At 40.9% G+C, this 21,896-nt stretch overlaps 1 protein-coding gene across 1 annotated transcript in view; it reads right to left on the minus strand.

The window, feature by feature from the left end:
- The window catches only part of FAM171A2 (family with sequence similarity 171 member A2), a 59,929-nt gene that overhangs the window by 21,992 nt on the left and 16,041 nt on the right, over positions 1–21,896 (minus strand). Inside the window, exon 2 of the mRNA XM_060781205.2 lies at positions 4,297–4,524. Within this exon, the coding sequence (XP_060637188.2) occupies positions 4,297–4,524 (228 nt within the window). The remainder of the gene's footprint in view (positions 1–4,296; positions 4,525–21,896) is intronic.

Here is a 21,896-nt window from a genome sequence, read left to right on the forward strand (position 1 = left end):
TTTGCTCAGTCAAGAGTTGTTCCAACCACCACTGTAAAGTATCTGCTGCCTGAAGCAACTGTTTCATTCAACCAAAAGTAGGGCCAGTCTTTGTGAGTCACCCTCCTTAAATAGCTGTGAACCAGGGCATGTGGGTGAAGATGACATTATTAAAAGTTCAATCAAATCACAGCATGCATTTCTCAGCATTCCTAAGAAATCATTCCACCTCTGATTCCAAAGTCATAATCTTCTCTGCCTGCAAGACAATATTATTCCAAATGTAATACAAGTTAATCTTGCTTCAGCAGAGGTTTCAAGCAGTTGACCACAAACAGTCCTTCTCTTGTGTTTAGGATTCTAAAAATGCTGGGGTGGGCAATGGGAATTTAATGTCGGTCCAGTTTGCCTCGGGTGGGTTGACACAAAGGAAATGACCTGGAAGTACGATGGCTGAAGGAATTGATTGCAATTAAATGATTTCAACATTTGGGGTTTACATGATAAGTCTGGCAGCTCTTCCCCTTCAAGCCATATGTGGACACTTAAAGCGCACTGGCAACAACAGACTGGCCCTGGAAATAAGGTCACTTCATTGACTCACCCCAGGGTTTGAAAGCAAAAGTCACAGCTAACATGCAAGACCATCAATATTTTCGGCCTGTAGGCAGGAAATTGGAGGCAACCAACCCACACACGCATACTGAAATATGGATGTGTGCATTTATGTATATTTATGTACATTTTAGACATAGGGAACACTGGAGGGATACTTTTGAGTTTAGCTAGAAGCACGGTGTGCTTTCGAAGGAAACTGATTTGCTTTCAGTTAACATATCTGACACACACTACACATATTGTTTTGATATGAGCTATAGATATATCCTTCCTCGTAACCTTATTAAGTATCTATGTATGTATGTTTGTATCTGGCTATCTGTATACTATCCTAGACATCTCAAGGGAAGGATATAATAAAAGTCTAAAACTGCTTCAAAAGGTTATAAACATAACAACAATAACAACAACAACAATCCAGACTTACAAAGTATTGGAACACACTATGCCAGACATCACGATTGTGGAAAAGAAAAAAGTTTGGATTATTGATGTCACCATACCACATGACAGTTGCATTGAGGAAAAACAACAAGAAAAACTCAGCCATTATCAGGACATCAAAATCGAATTGCAAAGGCTCTGGCATAAACCTGTACAGGTGGTCCCAGTGGTCATTGGCACACTGGGTGCCGTGCCAAAAGATCTCAGCAGGCATTTGGAAACAATAAATATTGACAAAATCAATCTGTCAACTGTGAAAGGCCACCTTACTTGGATCTGCGCACATGATTTGAAAATACATTACACAGTCCTAGACGCTTGGGAAGTGTTCGACTTGTGATTTTGTGATATGAAATCCAGCATATAGATTTCGTTTGCTGTGACACACTGTGTTTTTGTGTCATTAAAATAGTAACAAAAACAATAACAAAAACAAGTTTATTTTTATACCCCCGCCATATTCTCCCTGAAGGGACTCGGGGAGGCTTACGTATGGGACCAAGCCCGGAGACAACAACAACATTTGCCAACTAAAGAATAATTAAAATCATAATTACATATCACAATCCAATTAAACAATTAAAAAACAGCAACATATAAAAATATCATTAAAACATATTAATCAATTTCACAAGCCATAAAGACAGATTAAAATCACTTTCAATTATTTAAAACAATTTAAAATTACATAGTGCAAGGGTTTGTCTAAAATCAATTAGGCTCCAAAAACTTAGTAAACAGCCATGCTTTCAATTGATGCCTGAATGACAACAACGCTGGTGCCAATCAGGCCTCCAAGGGAAGAGTCTTCTATTACTGAGATGTCACAACAGAGAAGGCGCCTTCTGCAACTTCCCACAATGTAGAGGAAGGCCCTCCTGCAAATCTTAAAACTTGGGCAAGGATATGAAGGATATAGCTGTGAAATGTATTGGCTCTCTGGCGTAGAAAGAAGATTTTGATTCCTTTCACCCTTGTATCAGTCACTCTCTTACAAAATAGCCTACATAGGGTCATATATATGATCCATTTTCTCACTTCTTCCCTGAATTATGACTCTGAAAATAAGTTATAGAACTGACTAGTAAACTTGTTCAAGCGAAAGCAGAGACTCAACTTGTGCAGAATTTGGACTCCTTTTAAGTCGTTTTGGGTCCCAGTTTTTGGGAAAACCAAAGAATGATAATGATGACAATGATGATGATGTATTCACTACAAACTATGTACTGTTTTATATCATCAAGATGACTTCAACATGTGGTGATCCTATCCTAGGGATTTCCTGGTAACACTTACTTTGAGATAAATCTCAAATCAGTCATGGCACTCTAGTTTAATACTCGAACTCGAACTCTGGGAGACCGAACTCGAACTCTGGGTGACCAGGTAGCAAACCTGCCTTAAGTCTGAAAACTCTTTGGGTCACCTGGGACAAATCAAATTCTGTCAACCTATGAAGAAGGCGATGGCACACCTAATCAGAATGCCAAGAAGACCCTATGATAAGGTTGTCATAAACTGAAAGTTCACTGGAAGGCACAACCAAAAATCATAATAATCGACCCATACAGAACCATATGGAAGACTGAACTATTGATAAGTAATAATAATAATAATGATAATGATAAAGCCAGAATTGAAAAGTCGGCGACAGATCCCAAATGTAGACTCTGCAAGGAAGCAGATGAAATAATAGATCACATCCTCAGCTGCTGCAAGAAGATCTCGCAGACAGACTACAAGCAGAGGCATAACACCGTTACCCAGATGATTCATTGGAACCTGTGCCACAAATGCCATCTGTGTGCGACAAAGAACTGGTGGGATAACAAGCCTGAAAAAGTTACAGAAAATGAACACGTCAAACTACTCTGGTACCGAATTCAGACTGACAGAGTTTTGGAGCACAATACTCCTGACCTCACAATGGTGTTAAAAAACAAAGTATGGATCGTCGATGTTGCAATCCCAGGTGACAGCAGGACTGAAGAGAAACAACTGGAAAGGCTGACACGATATGAGGATTTAAAGACTGAACTGCAAAGACTCTTGCACAAGCCAGTAAAGGTGGTCCCAGTGGTGATCGGCACACTGGGTGCAGTGTCTTAAGACCTTGGCCTGCACTTAAACACAAACGGCGCTGACAAAATTACCATCTGCCAACTGCAGAAAGCCACCTTACTGGGATCTGCACGCATTATTCGCTGATACATCACACAGTCCTAGACACTTGGGAAGTGTCCGACGTGTGATCCAATTCAACAGCCAGCAGAGTGCCTGCTGTGGACTCATCTTGTTGTGTTTCAAATAATAATAATAAATGACACATTAAAATGTATAACATCAATTAAATTAAAACAAAACAAAACAATTATAACACATTGTTATAACAAAATAACACAAGCATCAAGAACCAACAACAATAGCGTAATTCAAGTCTGAATATGGATAGTGTATACAATTCAGAGGATAGGGCTAATAAATAAAGTGCATAGATAGTTTAGCAACGATTAGGATAAGTATACTTATTTCCCCAACAGCCAGTGTCATTCAATGATACAGGGTATGAACTGAGCTGTCCATGGCATGTACAAATCTGCATTTCATCAATGGATTTTAACTTGTATTTTAACTATGTGTATTTTGTGTATCTTTTATAGTGCTTTATCTCTTGTTTTAATAATGTTGTATCCCACCTAAAGCTGCCGGGTAAGACATTTTTTAAAGGGACAGAGACATCCCACATCACCATTTATGCTGCTGGCCAAACAGTCACCAACCCTTCTGCTCTGAAGCAATACAGTCAGAATTTTTGAAGCAAACCTGAACATGGCCTTTTAATGCAACTTCCTACAGGACAAATCATCTGGTTGGTTACTGCAGGGAAAAAGGATGCTGATCTTTGATGAAATCCAACCAGGAGATTAATGTTTTTATATTATGCATTTGGCACTAATGTGCATGCACACACAATTCTGTATTGTCTAAGTAGTGCTCTGAAAACATGTACAAGTTTGGGTGTCGTGCCATTTACTCACCAGTATGGAATGTTTTAAAACATGCATAAAATATTCTGTAGAGAATAAAGAAGTCTTCTTCTCATTCTACTTATACAAATTGCCTTGGATAGTTCTACAATATTAGAAGACACCCTGATAAAAAAATATTCCCTCCTTTATACCTGCTTCTCCCATGAAGTGCCCACCCTATTCCCAGGTTTATGGTCCCCCAGCCTTATAATTCAACACAACTCACGTGGTAGTTTGTTGACACGCCACGGAACAGAGTTTGTAACAAAGCCACGCTTGGAAGCCGTCACAAGGACCCAGGTGCCCAGGCGATAGCTGATGGGTAGCATGCTAACACCCTCATGGTCAGTGGTGCCTGAAGCCAGGGATGTCTGGTTGCCATATACTTCCACAGCTGCTTGAGGGAGTGGGGACAAGTCGCCATTCTCATAAACCTGGACCTTGATCACCACCTCTGCAGAAGAGAAGAAATAAAAGATGAGAACAATATATTAATTCGACTGTTCCAGTATGATCCTTTATCCAGGTATTTCTGGTCCTTTTACTCCCTTTTATATGTTGCTTGATTTTCATAAAACCATATTCAACTCAATATGGCATTATCTCAATAAAAGATGTGGTCAGTTAAAAATTGTCACAGATTGGTTAAAGGAAAACAAGGTCAAGATATTGATATGACCAGACTAAATAGGAAGAGGGATTAGATTAACAACAACTTAAAGTAATATGTGGAACGGGAAAAAAGAGAAAGAGAAGAGAAGAGGAGAGAAGAGTGAAGGAAAAGAAAGAAATGAAGGAAAAATCAGAAGAAGAAAGGGGGAATGTAGATAAAAGAAGAAGTAAAAGAACAGAAGAACAGAAGATAAAAGGAAAGAAATAGGAAACTACTGACGCTCGCAAATAGAAATAGGAAAAACTCGGAAGAACGGATTAAGTGTATTTATAGAATATCATGATAGAGAAGAGTGGAAGTCTTTACAATTAGCCAGATTTTGTTCATCTTCGTGGTTTCCTCCTTTCTGTTGAAATTGTCCACATGCTTGTGGATTTCAAAATCTGGCTACCAGTATTAAAAAACTCAAAAATTACAACAGCAAAACAACAGAGAGTAAACAATCAGGCACATCAATTCACTCTCAACAAGAGATTCCCCCCAGGCGCTTCCAGGCCACTGAATGCAAATCAAGGTGATCAGCTGAAACATTACCCTGGTCATTCCACAGATAAACCCATTTTTCCTACTTCCAACAGACCTCACTACCTCTGAGGATGCTTGCCATAGATGCAGGCGAAACGTCAGGAGAAAAATTGCCTCCAGAACATGGCCATATAGCCCGGAAAAACCTACAACAACTTAATGTGGTATTCCTCTCTACTGTATCCTCTCAATATGCAAGTGTCCTGAAATGTTGCAGCTGAATTATTATGTGGAGAAAAACAACTGAGTTTGTTTATGCAAACACACAAGAAAACAAAAATATCATAGTTCTCCCTCTTCAAAATAATTTCTCCACAACATTTTGTGATGTTTGAATACTACAAAAAATGAGCAAAATTTCCATTGGCCAGGCAATTATTATATCAGATAATGATTCTCAATTGTTAGAAAACTTGTTGTTTTTTTAAATCTAGAAAATAAATAAATAATAATTAACTTTATACCTGCCACCATCTCCCTGAAAGCTAACATGAGTCCGAGTCCAAAAATAATACAGCATATTTACACACAAACCAACAGAAAAACTACATCACGACAAAATACATAAAATAACAAGATAAAATAAAGAGTGCAGAATAACGTAATAAAAATCAAACACAAAGGGCGGTCCAGATGCATGAGATAAAATGTTAAAACCCTGGGTGAGATAGGAATAGAAAAAGTGTAATTATGAGGGAATGATATTCTTCCCATTTCTATAATCCCACGTCTTACAATATTCTGTTATTTCCTTTTGGACGTTCCAGACACTTCCATCCAAAACTCTATTTGCCCCATTTCCAACTTAGTGTGGTTGACATTCCCTTTTTGTACTGTTAGGGAGTGAATATGGTATTTTAGATTATCACAACACTCAGACAATGGTTTAGGTATGGGTGGAACCTCATAAGGAAGAAATAATTTTGCATGAAAAATAGCGCATCACAAACCTGGGGAGTATCCACACTGCAGAATGAATGTAGTTTAACACCACTTTAACTGTTATGGCTCAATGTTATTGAATCCTAAGATTTATAGTTTAGTGAGACATCACCATATTTGGCAGAGAAGGGTATTATAGTTTTACTTGTATAACAACAACTCCCATGATTCCATAGCATTGAGCCATGGCAGTTACGGTGGTGCCAAACTACATTAACTGTACAGTATAGGTGCACTGTATCTACCAATGGTAACTATCCTTCTATTTCTGATTTAATTCCCTGTCTTGGTCACCCAGCCCCAAATTCCCTTCCCTGAACTGGAAGTGGGAAGGGATCTCTTCTTATTATGCACAAGAATTCAAAAGAGATTAGTAATAATGACTCAACTGATACAGACAAAAATCTAATGTAGTACTTTGCAATTTCCTATTTACACCAAAATAAGATCAGGCCTTCTCAACTCCTGTGTAGCAGCAGAACAAAAATAAGGATGACTACAAATCTAAAGGGACAAGTATGTTGAACAAAAACACGTGAGTCTCCTGATGTCTCCAATGGGGAAAAATCTGCTCTTATGTCATGGAAATTATGAAACTCAACAGACAGAAGTTGGAGTTTTTAAAACTCCAACAAGCAAGCATTATCACGAATCATTAAAGCCATCCCTTTATTCCAAAGACTGAAAGATAACTCCAACATAATTCAACACACATTGATGGAAAATGCAGTTTAGACCCAAGAGAATTGGAAGAGAAGAGCAGAGCCAGAAAGAAAGGCTCACAAAAGGAAATTATAGAAGAGATTCCATTGTGTCTTGTCCGACACTCAGTGATTCAGGAATACTACCCCCTTTCATTCGAGCTCCAGCTTTGTCTCATTACATTTCCCACTCCTTTAGTTGTCGCTACTATTCAGTCCACTGCAGGTCAAGTAATGCTGGCTCCCGGCACCTTAATTCATTCCAGCAACATCATGCAAAGATGAGAGTTGATCACACATGGCAAAGATCTTCTCTGCTGGCTGCCTGCCTGACATATCCTTCCACCCTTGCGTGCAAATGGAAATAATATCTTCACAGAGAGGTTGATTCAAGTCCACTTGGCTTTGGAACTCAGCTCCCTGATGACGAAGAAGCTCCAGCTGGAAGGAAGTTACTGCAGTCCCCTCCCTCCATCAAGAGCTGCCTCCAAGATCTGGCATATCTGGACCTAAATCTCAATGTTCATGCTGATTAGAACTATATACGGATTCCCTATTGAACCATAGATTCAATGGATCTACTCTAATTGAGACTAACCCAGTGGTTCTCAACCTGGGATCGCCAGATGTCTTTGGCCTTCAACTCCCAGAAATCCTAACAGCTGATAAACTGGCTGGGATTTCTGGGAGTTGTAGGCAAAAAACATCTGGGGACCCCAGGTTGAGAACCAACCAATAGGATTCCAACCCAGGAATAACATTCAAAGCAGAAACTACAAGTCCTTTGCAAGTCAAATTGAACACAACCAGATAAAGGGGGGGGGGGGGCAGAAGACAGTTCCACCTTGTCTCCTGCCTATATCATCAATTGGGAGCCCCCGCCCCCCCGGCACCAACTGGTGCTCTGACCAGAGTGAAGAGTGAGGGGTGTATAAGACCGTTCCATCTTGTCTCCTGTGCTATACTAATAATATAATATAATATATTGTATATACATATAATTTTTACAATATTATAATGTAATACAATACAATAATAATACAATATTATAATTATATATTTTATATTACTTGTAATATTACTAATAATATTACAATATAATGGTATAGCACAATGTAGTAATATTTAATACTTTTTTGTCGTGTTAGGAGTGACTGCAAGTCGCTCCTGGTGTGAGAGAATTGGCCGTCTGCAAGGACGTTGCCCAGAGGACGCCTGGATGATTTGATGTTTTTATTATCCTTGTGGGAGGCTTCTCTCATGTCCCTGCATGAGGAGCTGGAGCTGATAGAGGGAGCTCATCCGCCTCTCCCCGGATTCAAACCTGTAACCTGACGGTCTTCAGTCCTGCCGGCACAGGGGTTTAACCCACTGCGCCACCGGGGGCACCATATTTAATACTGATATTGTACTATGCTAATAATATAATATATTGTATGTATAGATATATTGTAAGCCGCTCTGAGTCCCCTTCGGGGTGAGAAGGGCGGCATATAAATGTCATAAATAAATAAATAAACCCAAGGACCACCATAAGAAAGCAGACACTCAAGGCTGACTTTGAGCCAAATATAAGTCAAGTGACAAGTCAATCAATATATTGGCACCTAGCTATGGCCTGGATGTTAAAACCCAGAGTAAGGTTTAGGCCAAACGGGATGGCGCATAATTAAGATGATGAAGTGAGGCTCCCAAGAACTTATGTAAGTATACTTTGCTCAAGGCCTCCGCAAATTTGCCACTAGCTCTACATCAAGATGGTCAAAGTACAGTCCGCAAAATGCAGACTGATCTCTCAAGGCTCTTTTTGTTGCTCTCAAGGCAAGAGGTCAAAAATGCAAAAAAGTATAAAAAATGATCCCAAATACCATTTAGGTAGGGGCATTTTCACAATCCCCACATTGAGTTAAAGAACCCCATATGAGGCCCTCATTTTAAGAAGCTATACTGTATAGAGATTTAGATCCATAGCAAAACCTAAAACTCATCTGCAGTCAGGGGACAGGCATTCTACTAGATTTAGGGCAGAAGAAGAAAGCGTAGCATAGTTATTTGAGTGTTCAACTACGATGACTCTGGAGATTAAATAATATATGTAAATATAATATGGACAGACACTTCTATATGTCACAAGTCAGCAGTGGAAAGTGTTTTTAATGCTGGATTAGGGACTTCATCCCACGCAGTAAGGAAAGTGTTGGAGATTATCATTTTTCCCTTAAGCTTCACACAATGCCTCATCTAGAAGTTAAACAAATGATTTTCCTACCCCCATGACATGTCTTTCTTTGTCCAGCTTTCTTTTCAAATTATCGAATTGCCTTCCCTTCACATGGGATATATATTTCTTCTCCCCATTTCTTTTACTTGGAAAAAATCTTCTGTGTTTGTTTGTGGAAGTACTTTTTAACGGGAGATCATTAAACGGAATTTCTTCTATTCTATACTATTCTATGTTAGAATTTCTCTTTATAAGTACATATCCCTCTCAATTCAAAAGGTAACCCTATTGAATTTACATTGATAACAAAAAGATATAAATTACGGTTCCTTCCTCTTTGGTCCCAAAAAGACTATGCTGGAAGAAAGGAATCTATACTTTCCATCTCGTCTCCTCCCTCCAGAACAGGGGTCCACAAACTTTTTAAACCGAGGGCCAGGTCACAGTCCCTCAAAACTGTTGGAGGGCCAGATTATAATTTGGAGGGAAAAAAAGAACAAATTCCTATGCACAATGCACCTATCTTATTTGTAGTGCAAAAAACACTTTAGAACAAGACAATAATTAACATGAAGAACAATTTTAACAAATATAAACTTATTAGTATTTCATTGGGAAGTGTGGGCCTGCTTTTGGCTGATTAGGATTGTTGTTGTTGTGTGCTTTCAAGTCATTTCAGACTTAGTTTGACCCTGAGCGAGGGCCGGGTAAATGACCTTGGAGGGCCGTATTCAGCCCCCAGGCCGTAGTTTGAGGACCCCTGCTCCAGAACGATGACCATTATGTTTACAAGTGGGCAATGGGAATTCCCATCACAATATTAAATTTGGCATTTTTACCCATCTCTATGCAGAGACATCAGACTGGCAACAAAGATCCGCCTAGTCAAAGCCATGGTATTCCCTGTAGTAGCCTACGGATGTGAGAGCTGGACCTTAGGGAAGGCTGAGCGAAGGAAGATCGATGCTTTTGAGCTGTGGTGCTGGAGGAAAGTTCTGAGAGTGCCTTGGACTGTGAGAAGATCCAACCAGTCCATCCTCCAGGAAATAAAGCCCGACTGCTCACTGGAGGGAAGGATACTAGAGACAAAGTTGAAGTACTTTGGTCACATCATGAGGAGACAGGAAAGCCTAGAGAAGACAATTATGCTGGGGAAAGTGGAAGGAAAAAGGAAGAGGGGCCGACCAAGGGCAAGATGGATGGATGGCATCCTTGAAGTGACTGGACTGACCTTGAGGGAGCTGGGGGTGGTGACGGCCAACAGGGAGCTCTGGCGTGGGCTGGTCCATGAGGTCACGAAGAGTCGGAGACGACTGAACGAATGAACAACAACAACATGCAGAGAAAGTTGATTGCTGGTTGACTTAGGAATCGTTGGGAAGAGACGCACTTAAGAAACGCCAAAATACCTGAAACCCAAGGTACGAGCTTGCATCATGTAATGGACTCCTTTGGTAGCCATTTCTTAAAGATGTAGAAACACTTTAAGAGTTTAATGCGTGTGATGAAGTCATAGAACTCTGGGAAATGGGTTCAAATCCCAGCAAGGTCATGAAAACTCACTGGATGATCTTGGGTAAGTCACACTCCCTCAGCCTCAGAGGAAGGCAAAGGCAGGGCAAATCTTGCCAACATTATAAATTCGAGTTATTGTGTGCTGTATGGCCATGTTCCAGAAGCATTCTCTCCTGATGTTTCACCTGCATCTATGGCAGGCATCCTCCGAACCCAGTGATTCCAGCCATGAAAGCCTTCGATAATACATTATAAATGCAGCTTAGGTTTGCCATAAATTGGAAACAACTTAAAAGCACACAACAACAAAGCAAATCTTCCAGCACATACAACTAGGGGACAATGGAGAATAGACTCTTTTTCCTTGGTCTTTTACCATCTCATCTGAGATACACCCTGGCTGGATTTGTTGTTGCTGTTTTCCACTCCGTTGGCAACATGATTTTCAAACTGTGACAACTCTTGAGCGCCTCTCTCCCCTGCCACGAACAATAACAGTGTTCTGCAAAGTCTTTTATTGTGGAGTTAAAGAGCCTCGCGGAATTAATACAGTTTGACACCACTTTTAACTACCACAGTTCAGTGCTATGGAACCGAGAGAGTCGTAATTTGGTGAGACACAATCACTCTCTGGCAGAGAAAGCTTATAAAATTGAAGCTCGTGTAGATCCACAGCACTGAGCTATGGCAGTTAAAATGGTATCAAACTGCATGAATTCTACTGCATGGGTGCCTCCCAAGCATGTGTGAACTACAAACCAAAAGGGGGGGGGGGAGCAAATATGCCTGCCGCACCAGCTTTCTGGACAATAGGCTTTTTAAAAAGGAAAATCTATCAATCTGGCCACCATAACCCAAATTGTAAGAAAAAGTAGAAGCCTACGAAAGAATAACTCATGTTCTCGATGCATTTTAAAGGAGTTTTCAGGTGGCCTTTTGAAGTTTTGAAAAGGTTTTTGTTTATTTCTGCATGTTATTTACTTTTACATGGACACGTTGTTAATTTTGAATCAAAGTTTTGTTCTTCTATCTTGCGATTGAGGGCCCGTCCAGATAGTACTTTTATCCCAGGAGTTTCCACAGCAAACAGGTGGGTGGCCAGACACCATTCCCTGTAAATGCAGAAGCAATTGCTACAAAAGGCAAAAAAAAAAAAAAATGAGATTTCCAGGTGTGGGAATATTGTGGTTTTGAGCCGAAAATATCTGTATGTCATGGGATTTCTTATCTGGGTTTGTTCCTGGGTTTTAGATGTTTGTTCCTGTTTGGTCGGTTCCTAAAAAGAAGGTGACACTTGGTTAGAAGGCAAAAACTTTGTTTATGTGCCAGAATTGTCACGAAAACATGTGGAATGCACAGTTTCTCTGGCCAGGACAGAGAGACTGAACTTTTGCCGTGATTCGCTGCAGTGATTCTCCACATATCAGCATCTTGAGGGTTTTAAAAAAAAAACTGCTGAAGTTTCTGACAGAAGTCCCACGACAGCCATCTTGGGAGCCTCTAAATCTCACAACAAAGCATCAAGTCTGGACAACGGAGGCATAAATCCTGGGACCAAGAGGTCTGTATGTGGAGCTCTTCTAAAGTTCCGGGATTTTTTTGCTTCTGTTTAAAACCCGTGATTTAATGCTGTCAGGAAGCACCCATATAAACCTATTCCCATTGTTTTTCATGTCATTTCTGTCTCTAGCACCAAATTTTCTGTTCAGAAAATGGGACCCAAATCTAAACATAAAATTCACTTAAGTTTCAAATGAACCTTATACACATAGCCTGATAGTCATCTTATGCACAGTACACTATGTAACAAAATTCACTTTATTCCCGATTTTTTTGGAAACAAAGTAACTTCCGTAACATCCTAATTCAACTGGTCAAACGGAGCCCCCGGTCACGCAGTGGGTTAAACCCTTGTGCTGGCAGGAATGAAGACCGACAGGTCGCAAGTTCGAATCTGGGGAGAGCGCAGATGAGCTCCCTCTATCAGCTCCAGCTCCTCATGCGGGGACACGAGGGAAGCCTCCCAAAAGGATTATAAAACATCAAAAACATCTGGGCGTCCCCTGGCCAATTTTATCACACCAGAAGTGACTTGCCATTTCTCAAGTTACTCCTGACACGACAAAAAAAAAAACTGGTCAAAGAATTTCAACAACAAATGGATCATCTAAATTATAATAGGTAACGTTACCAAAATAATCTTGAAACCTAGAGCTTCTGAGTCTCCTTTGAGGGGAGAGAAACCGGAGTATAAATTAACATAATAATAATAACACTACGTAACAAAATTTGAAAAATGTGCTCTTTCTGATTTCCTGTTTAATTGTGTGGTTCTTACTTTGAAAGTAGTTCTTCTACTCCAGAAACTTCATTTTTGTGACTGACACAAACTATGTTGAATTGATTGACACTCCGCGAGATATTCATTGAAAAACTATAGCAAAATGTACTGCAGGATATCCCGCGAAAACAACGTTTTGGCAGTTTAATAAACTTTTCCCATTTTTTATGATAGAACCCATTAGGAAATGACATATATAACCCAGGGACAAAAATCGCGTCCAATAGGGTTATTTAAATAATAATTTTGTGCAAGAAACACAAGTTTGAGTATATGGAACCCTGAGAAAGCAAAGATGTCGCCATCTCATCCAACTGAATTTTTGAATATTTCAGATTTCAAATATGGGATAGCTATGCTGTGAAACCATGAGCCTTTATTCAAAATTGACAGACAGGGAAGACATAGCTGCCTCGAAAAATGCACTAGCAATGCTAAAGCCTTGAGAAAAAAGCCTTCCCTTGTTTGACACGTAACAGAGCCCTTTGCTTTGCCTGTCCTCCAAAAACCTGGCAATTTCCCACTGTCAAGATGCTGTTGTGCGAGCCTGACCTCCCCTGCTTTTGTGAGCGCACTGCTGTCTCCATGGCAACAGCCTCATTTGTCCTGCCACCTGGCTCCGCCCTTCAAGCGCCACTGAGGCCTAGAGAGCAGCGCGAGGGGAGGGGGGACCAAAAGGGATGCTGTTGCCATGGAAACCACGCCACAGAGAAGGCCTGAGCTGCATCCTTCAGCAGGCCTCTGAGTTGCCATGGCGCTGATGCTGGCCAGAAGACTCAGGAACCATTTCTTTTTGCGTACCCTTTCACACACTTTTCGCTGTGCCATCCCAAGAGCAAAAGCTCATGTCGGGGATGACAAAAAAGCGTGAAATACACACCACCCCTTGTTGTATTTTCACTGCATACCCCACGTTCATTGCATAATGATGGGTGAAATGAGAAGACTTTTGACGAAGTACCAAAAGCTTCACAAGTCCTTCAATTAAATGGAAAAACAGAAGAAAATGCCAAAATTTATCCTTAGAAAATAAATACCCCAATCAGGACCAACTAAAGCTGCACAAAACTGTAATGGCAGCCCCATCGACACTGCCATATATAGTGTTCCCTTGCTACTTCGCGGTTCGCTTTTAGCGGACTTGTGGTTTCGCGTTTTTTGAAAATATTAATATAAAATATTTACATCTACACCGGAGCCCCCAGTGGCATAATGGGTTAAACCCCTGTGCTGGCAGGACTGAAGACCGACAGGTCGCAGGTTCAAATCCGTGGAGAGGCGGATGAGCTCCCTCTATCAACTCCAGCTCCTCATGCGGGGACATGAGAGAAGCCTCCCACAAGGATGATAAAAACATCAAATCATCCGGGCGTCCCCCGGGCAACGTCCTTGCAGACGGCCAATTCTCTCACACCAGAAGCAGTTTCTCAAGTTGCTCCTGACAAGACCAAAAAAAAAAATTAAATCTAGTGAAGGCTAGGGACCTCAGAAGTGCGGCGGACTGAGGTGTGGCAAGGAAGGTCTGCCGCTCCCTCTGTGGCTCCGGAGCCTCTGCCGGGGTCTGCCGAGGCCAGGGAGGCAGCCAGGAGCCCTTGGGATGGGCCGGGAGACAGGTAAGGAAGCGCAGGTAAGAAAATAATACATAATTTAATGTATAAATATTAAAATTAATATGGCATCCCTACTTCGCGGATTTTCAGTTATTATGGGGAGTCCTGGAACAGAACCCCCTGCAATATTATTTACTTATTTATTTCCCACATTTCTAACCCGTCCGTCTCACCCCCGATGGGGGACTCAGGACAGTTTATACCGGCAACAATTCAATGCCACAAGATAAAACAATAAGTGACGGTACACTGTAATCCAGTTTCTGAATCCAGTTTATCTGATTCAAACTGGATTAAATGGCAGTGTAGACTCATATAATCCAGTAGTCTTTATCAGAAATGTGTAGGATTTTAGAATATTTGTATATTCTAAAATATGCAAATTTTAGAATGCAAATTTTATTCTAAAATATGCAAAAGTTCCCCGTGGCGCAGTGGGTTACACCGCTGAGCTGCTGATCTTGTTGATCAAAAGGTTGCAGATCGAATTTGAGGAGTGGCGTGAGTTTCCGCTGTCAGCCCCAGCTTCTGCCAACCTAGCAGTGCGAAAACATGCCATTGTGAGTAGATTAATAGATACCGCTCCGGCAGGAAGGTAATGGTGCTCCATGCAGTCATGCCGGCCACATGAACTTGGAGGTGTCTACGGACAATGCTGGCCCTTCGGCTTAGAAATGGAGATGACCACCAACCCCCAGAGTCCAGGAAAAACCTTTACCTTTACCTACATAGTGAGACATCTCAGGGATGCCTCCCAAGTCTAAGTTAGAAATTCATTTATATTTGATATGCTTGATACACATAGCCTAAAGGTAATTTTGTACTGCATTTTAAATAATTTTGTGCATAAACAAAGTCTGCATAAATTAAACCATCAGAAAGCAAAAGTGTCTCGATGGCCCCTTCTACCCTGCCATATAATTCAGATTATCAAATCAGATAAAATTCAGTTCTAAGTACTATTTTAAGGTAATTGAAAGTGATTTGAAGAAATTTTGTTGTGGTGCTTGACCACACACTACATTTCTCAAGCACTACCGATCCCCATGAGAGTCCAGGGCACATGCATCAAAAACTCATGGCCCGCGGGCCACATGTCACTTTACGTGGCCCTCCAGATCAATATCTGGAGAACTACAACTACAGAACTACAACTCTCGTATTCCTCACCATTAGGCATCATAAATAGAACTGATGGCAATTATGATTCAGTAACCTCTGGAAGGCTGCAGATTGTTCTGTTTAGTTGGAATAGTGGGGTTTGAATTTAGATACAAAGCTTGTGGGTATGATATCTGACTTTAAACTGTCCTTTAATCTTTCCCCAACTTCCAAGACACAAGTGTTGAGTCCCATTATCCCCAGTCCGCAGGGTGGATAATCAAAAGTGATGAGATGTTCAGTAACAAATGGGGACCCAATCTGGGTAAAAACTAAAGAGCAGTCACCCCTATAGAGTTGGCCCTCTGTATCCATGGATTCTCCATCCATGGATTCTTTGAAGGCAACCATAAGGCTGATACGGCTCTCCATGAAAATGAGTTTGACACCCCTGGTCTAGCGTATACACATTTCATTTGTCTAACCGTTGCCTCTGATAAAGCAAATATTGAAGGATTTTGTATGCCCCTGGGTCTCTCTTTCACCTCTATGAAAATACTGCCACTTGTCTCTGGCCTCAACTGCAGCTCTGTGTCAGGCAGCCACACAAATTCAGGTCACCTTCTAACTCATTCCCAGTCCATTACTGCCAAGCTGCCAACCTTTTTCCTGGTTGCCCCAAGCATGACACCAATTCTCTCCAAATCCTGCACTTGCCTCTCTTCACTCACTTCACACACTCTAGGGCCAAAGGTAGAAACAGATTCATCATTAGGCAATCCGCAGATCCAAACTGCATCATCACCAGGATGACATTTTATTAGATCTTTGAATGATGTAGCATCCTTTCAATTTAGTGGATTGATAGCTGTGGACAGAAAGTCATCTAAGAAAGCCACATCCCTAGACATTTGAATCTGGGCAAGTTGCTCCCAGGAAATAAAAGTAAATAAAAATAAATAAATACTCTGATATGAATCTAAAAGTCCTATCTAAGCACAACAACAACAAAACTTTATTTATATACTGCTCTATCTCCCCAAGGGGACTCAGAGCTGTTTCCAAGTTACATCAACAATACATACAAAGAAAACAGCATAAACATAAAATTAACAAGACAATATAAGCATTAAAATCACAATAGCACATATATATTTAAATTAATCCTGCCTGTTAAAGGCAATTTAAAAGGCCGGGCCGAGGTTAGTGCAATTTGTAGAAGGCCCGGGAAATTAGGTAGAGTCTATGAGTGTTCATTTCCGGGGCCTAATAGGAGAACGTTACCTGGGTAATTGGTAGAAAAAGATATGGCCATATTCAACAGTATCTGGGGCTGAGCTAGAACTAGTCGTTCTCAAAGGCTTGTTTAAACCACCAGGTCTTAGGAAAGGAGGGATGGGGGCCTGTTTTATTTCTCTAGGAAGGGTGTTCCAGAGGAAGGGGGCCACTACTGAGAAGGCCCTCTCTTTCGTCCCCACCAACCGTTCTTGTGACGGTGGTGGGAGTGAAAGGAGGGCCTCTGCAGAAGATCTTAAAGTTTGCGCCGGTTCATAGAAGGAGATGCGATTGCAAAGATAGGTGGGGCTAAGGCATGTGTTGCAGCCTTAGAAATCCTAGGCCCCTTCCACACTGTCATAAAATTAATATTATCAAACCAGATAATCCAGATTATCTGCTTTGAAGTGCATTATATGAGTCTACAATGCCATATAATCCAGTTCAAAGAAGATAATCTGGATTTTATATGGCAGTGTAGATAGGGGCCCCACTTAGCAGCAACTAAACAAGTCTAGAGAGATGTTTACTTTAAGCAGGTGGGAATCATTTGGCCTTCCAGATGTTGCATGTTGACCATAATTCCCAGCAACAATATTCAGTATACCCAGTGGAGAAGCTGTAATCTCATCTCATCATCAGATTAAGTAATAACTTTCACCGTTACATAAATCGCATACAATCAGTCTACAATGCTTCACACCTAAAGCAAAGTACCATTGTCTTCATAAGGCAAATTGGGAAAAAGTATCTTTCTAGCACTGAGCCTCTGGCATTGTGCACGAGAAAAAGAATAAGCACTTGTTTATTCTATAGGAGGTCAGAATATGCTTATTGCATCGATATAAATAAAAATGTAATGTTCGTTTGTGGGATTAACATAACTCAAAAACCACTGGACAAATTGACACCAGATTTGGAAACAAGGCACCTATCAGGCCAACAAGTGACCATCGGTCATAAAAACACCGAAAAACACAGCGGAAGGGACTTAAAAAGCCAAAAAATGCTATAGCGCATGGTAGGTAGGTAGATAGATAGATAGATCAGGAGGACTGCTGGGAGTTGCAGTCCAAGAATAGGTAGAGAAAGAAGAAAAGGGAGAAAGAGGAAGGAAAAGGTGGGGGGAAGGAAGGGAAGACGAGAAGGAAGGAGAGAAAGAAAGAAAGAAAGAAGAGATAGAGGAAGGGAAGGTTGGCTACAGTTAGTCCTGAATAAAAACTCTGCCCCTTAATCATATTTTTCCTTCAGTCCACAAATTTCTAGCATTGCAGAGAGAAACTTAAAATAGTTCACAGCTAGAACTCAATAGAGGGTGGGCCCAGTTCAAGGTGCAGGTGCTTACCTACAAAGCCCTAAACGGTTTGGGACCCAGCTACCTTCGTGACCGCATCTCCGTATATGAACCCACATGATCTCTCCGATCATCTGGAGAGGCCCTGCTCACAATCCCACCTGCATCGCAAGTGCGATTGGTGGGGACGAGGGACAGGGCCTTCTCCGTGGTGGCCCCCCGACTCTGGAAATCTCTCCCCAAGGACATCAGACAAGCCCCAACATTGGCAATCTTTAGGAAGAGCTTGAAGACGTGGTTGTTCCAGTGTGCCTTCCCAGAATAGGAAACTCCAAGCATAATGTCCCAAATGCACTTTACTAGAGATTTAAGATTGTCTGCACATTGCATCTATCTCCAAAAACCTATCTATTTCACCTGCCATGCCCAGCATTTTAATATTTTAATCATTACATTGGCCCGGTCTTAGTTTTAAATGTCTCATGGTGTTACTGTCTAATGTTATTCGCTATTGTTTTAATGTTTATTGCTGTTTTATGAGTTATTTTGTTGTATTTGTGACGCTGTTGTTTTTGTTGTGTTGGGCCTCGGCCTCTTGTAAGCCGCACCGAGTCCTTCGGGAGATGTTAGCAGGGTACAAATAAAGGTTTATTATTATTATTATTATTATTATTATTTATTAATTTGCACATTAGCTGTATTCACATTCTCCAGGATCACTTTGTCTGCCCCTCTTCTTTGGGTGCCTAAACGGTATTTCTAAATGTTAAATAGACATTTTCAGTTACTGCAATTTGGAGGCTGAAGAAAAATTTTACGGTGCAGGGCAGAATTCTTATTGGGGGCAATGTCCTCATTTTGCCGCTCCCCCTCTGCCCTGGAGTAAGGTACCTGTCCCAAAGTCATACTGTGATATCTTAATTTTCAAATGGCTAGATACACTCCATTCCCACTCCTCCTCTGCACATAACCTCCAACAGTGACATACATCACTTTTCTCTTTATGGTAACAGGATGGTTCCATCCTACGCCTGCTTAACAGCCTGAGCTCTTCTCCCAAGGAGCCATGGAATATGACCTCCTACCACAAAGAGGAAAGGATCATAAGAAACAGAGGAAAATACTTGGGAAAAAATGTTGCAAAGCAAAGAATCCTATAAACTAAAACAAATGGGCTCTTACAACAAAAATCTTCTAATACTGTGCTATTCAGAAGTGGTGATCCCTAACAAAAAGTAAATATAGCGTGATCGCTGGTAAACGGAGGCAGGTAATTGCGAGTGTACTACGAGGATTGAATGAAAAGTAATGCCTCCACCTTCGCAGCTCAACAGATGACAGTACTGGTATGCGGCAGGTAGTGGCTTGTTCAGTAGACTCTCCTCTACAGTTCCATTTTGGTGGGAAGCTTTAGCATTGAATGGTTGTGTTTTTATAGTCCGAAGTATGGAACCTTGCGCAGACAGTCAGTCAATGCGACTTGAGCAATGTGCAGTCATTGAATTCTTGACAGCAGATGGTGTCACCCCAAAGGAGATTCATAAGAGAATGCAAGCTGTTTATGATTATTGTGTTGATGTGAGTACTGCGCGTTGTTGGGCGAGTAAGCTTAAAGATGTTGAGGTGGGAACATCTGACTTGAATGACAAACAAAGAGTTGGACATCCTGTGACAGCAGCCACCGAGTTTCACAAGCAAAAGGTTGGCAGATTGATTCAGGACGACTGTCATATCACTCAGAGAGAAATTTCAAGCATAAACGGCATTTCACAAAAACGTGTGGGTCACATTATTGCTTTGCTTGGCTATTGGAAGATCTGGCTATTGGAAGATCTGGGTTGCGGAAACAGAGTGTCGACTTCTTCTATGACGGCATCAGAAAACTTGTTCATCTTTGGCAGAAATGTATCCAATTGTCTGGTGATTATGTGGAAAAGTGAATAGTGGTAGTCAAAGAGCACATTCTAAGGATTATTTCCGCATTTGATTTATTAAAATATTACCATCCAAACCCAAGTAACGAAGGTGGAGGCATTACTTTTCATTCAACCCCCATACATCACTTTGAGGACTGTTCTTCCAATAGGTCTCAATAAAAATGATGTTGTTCAGTATTCCAGACTTACAAGAGGAAGGGGAGTTTCATGAAGATAGCCAAGGCTTTCAGGCACATTGAAACAATGAAGCGGAGACACTTGTGTTAGAGATAGGTGATTTGTTGTTGTGCGCCTTCAACGTGTTTCTGAATTATGGTGGACCTATACGGGGTTTTCTTGGCAAGATTTGTTCAGAGGAAATTTTCCCTCTCTGAGGCTGAAAGTTTGATTTTGCCCACTGGGTTCCCATGTAACTTTAAAACAATTTCCAGATTCCCCCCTCCCAAGCCCAAAATCCATGCTTTTGTGGATTCAAACATCCCGAGTATTCATTGGACTTTGGATGTCAATTAGTACTGATAATGTCATTTTGTGTGTTAATATTTTTCTCCTTCAGTTTTATTTACAGACAAATTTATTTAAATTATTTATTTCTATACCTCCTCTCTCAGCCCGCAGGCGACTCAGGGCAGTAAACAAGGCAACAATTTAATGTCAACAACAGCATAAAACATTTAAAAACATTAACATATAGTATCTTAGCAAAATCGATTAAAACCATAAATCATGTTTCTTAACTAAAAACGTTGTCCAAAATCATCAACCAACCATATTCCTATGTCTGTTACACTGCATTGTTAAACGCTTGCTAAAACAGCCACATCTTCACTTTCCTCCGGAATGCTAAAAGGGAGGGGGCCGATCTAATGTCCCTAGGAAGGGTGTTCCATTGCCAAGGGGCCACCCCTGAGAAGGCTCTGTCTCTCGTTCCCACCAGACGTGCTTGTGATGCCAGCGGGAGTGAGAGCAAGGCCTCCCCAGATGATCTTAAAGTCCTAGCAGGTTCATAAGACACTTCTGAATAGTGTCTCAAATATAAATACATCTGTTATATTGGGCGGATGCATTGACATCCCAAGCTGACAGTCACCTGTCATCTTATGGTAAGGCAATTTAACGCCCATAATTTATTTCTTAAGCAAGGAATATTCAAAGGAAGGTTTTGCTAGGGTCTTCCTATGAAATATAGCCTAGTATTTATCAGAAGTCCTCCCATTCAAATACTAACCAGGGCTGACCCTGCTTAGCTTCCAAGATCAGGTAGGATTACATGCCTTAAGGGTATTTACTCGCAATTGTCTATTAGCTTTGGGATTTTCCAATGCTAAGCCTACTACTCAACAGTGAAATCCTATTGGGATATAGAACTGCAATCCCGTTTATGTTTGGTCACCTTATGGCTTGGTTTCAAGGATGAGAAGGCATTTGTATCTGCCAATTCCCAAATTCAGAATAGCTCTTACTTTTTAGTCAGATTTAATGTTTTGCCATTGATGCGTCTGGAATAAACAGTCAGGAAGACACCTTAGCAAGAGAACTTTTGATCTTGTGAAGTTGAGGAAGTCAGCCATGTCTTATTAAACCATTTTTATCGCAACATTTGATTAACTTTTATGACACTAATTTTACAAAAGAAAATTGCGAATTTGTGGAGTTTTTACATTGTATCTTCTGAATGATCATAATCCAAT

The sequence above is a fragment of the Anolis sagrei genome, chromosome 6 (genome assembly GCF_037176765.1).
Source record: "Anolis sagrei isolate rAnoSag1 chromosome 6, rAnoSag1.mat, whole genome shotgun sequence".
NCBI classification, from domain to species: domain Eukaryota; kingdom Metazoa; phylum Chordata; class Lepidosauria; order Squamata; family Dactyloidae; genus Anolis; species Anolis sagrei.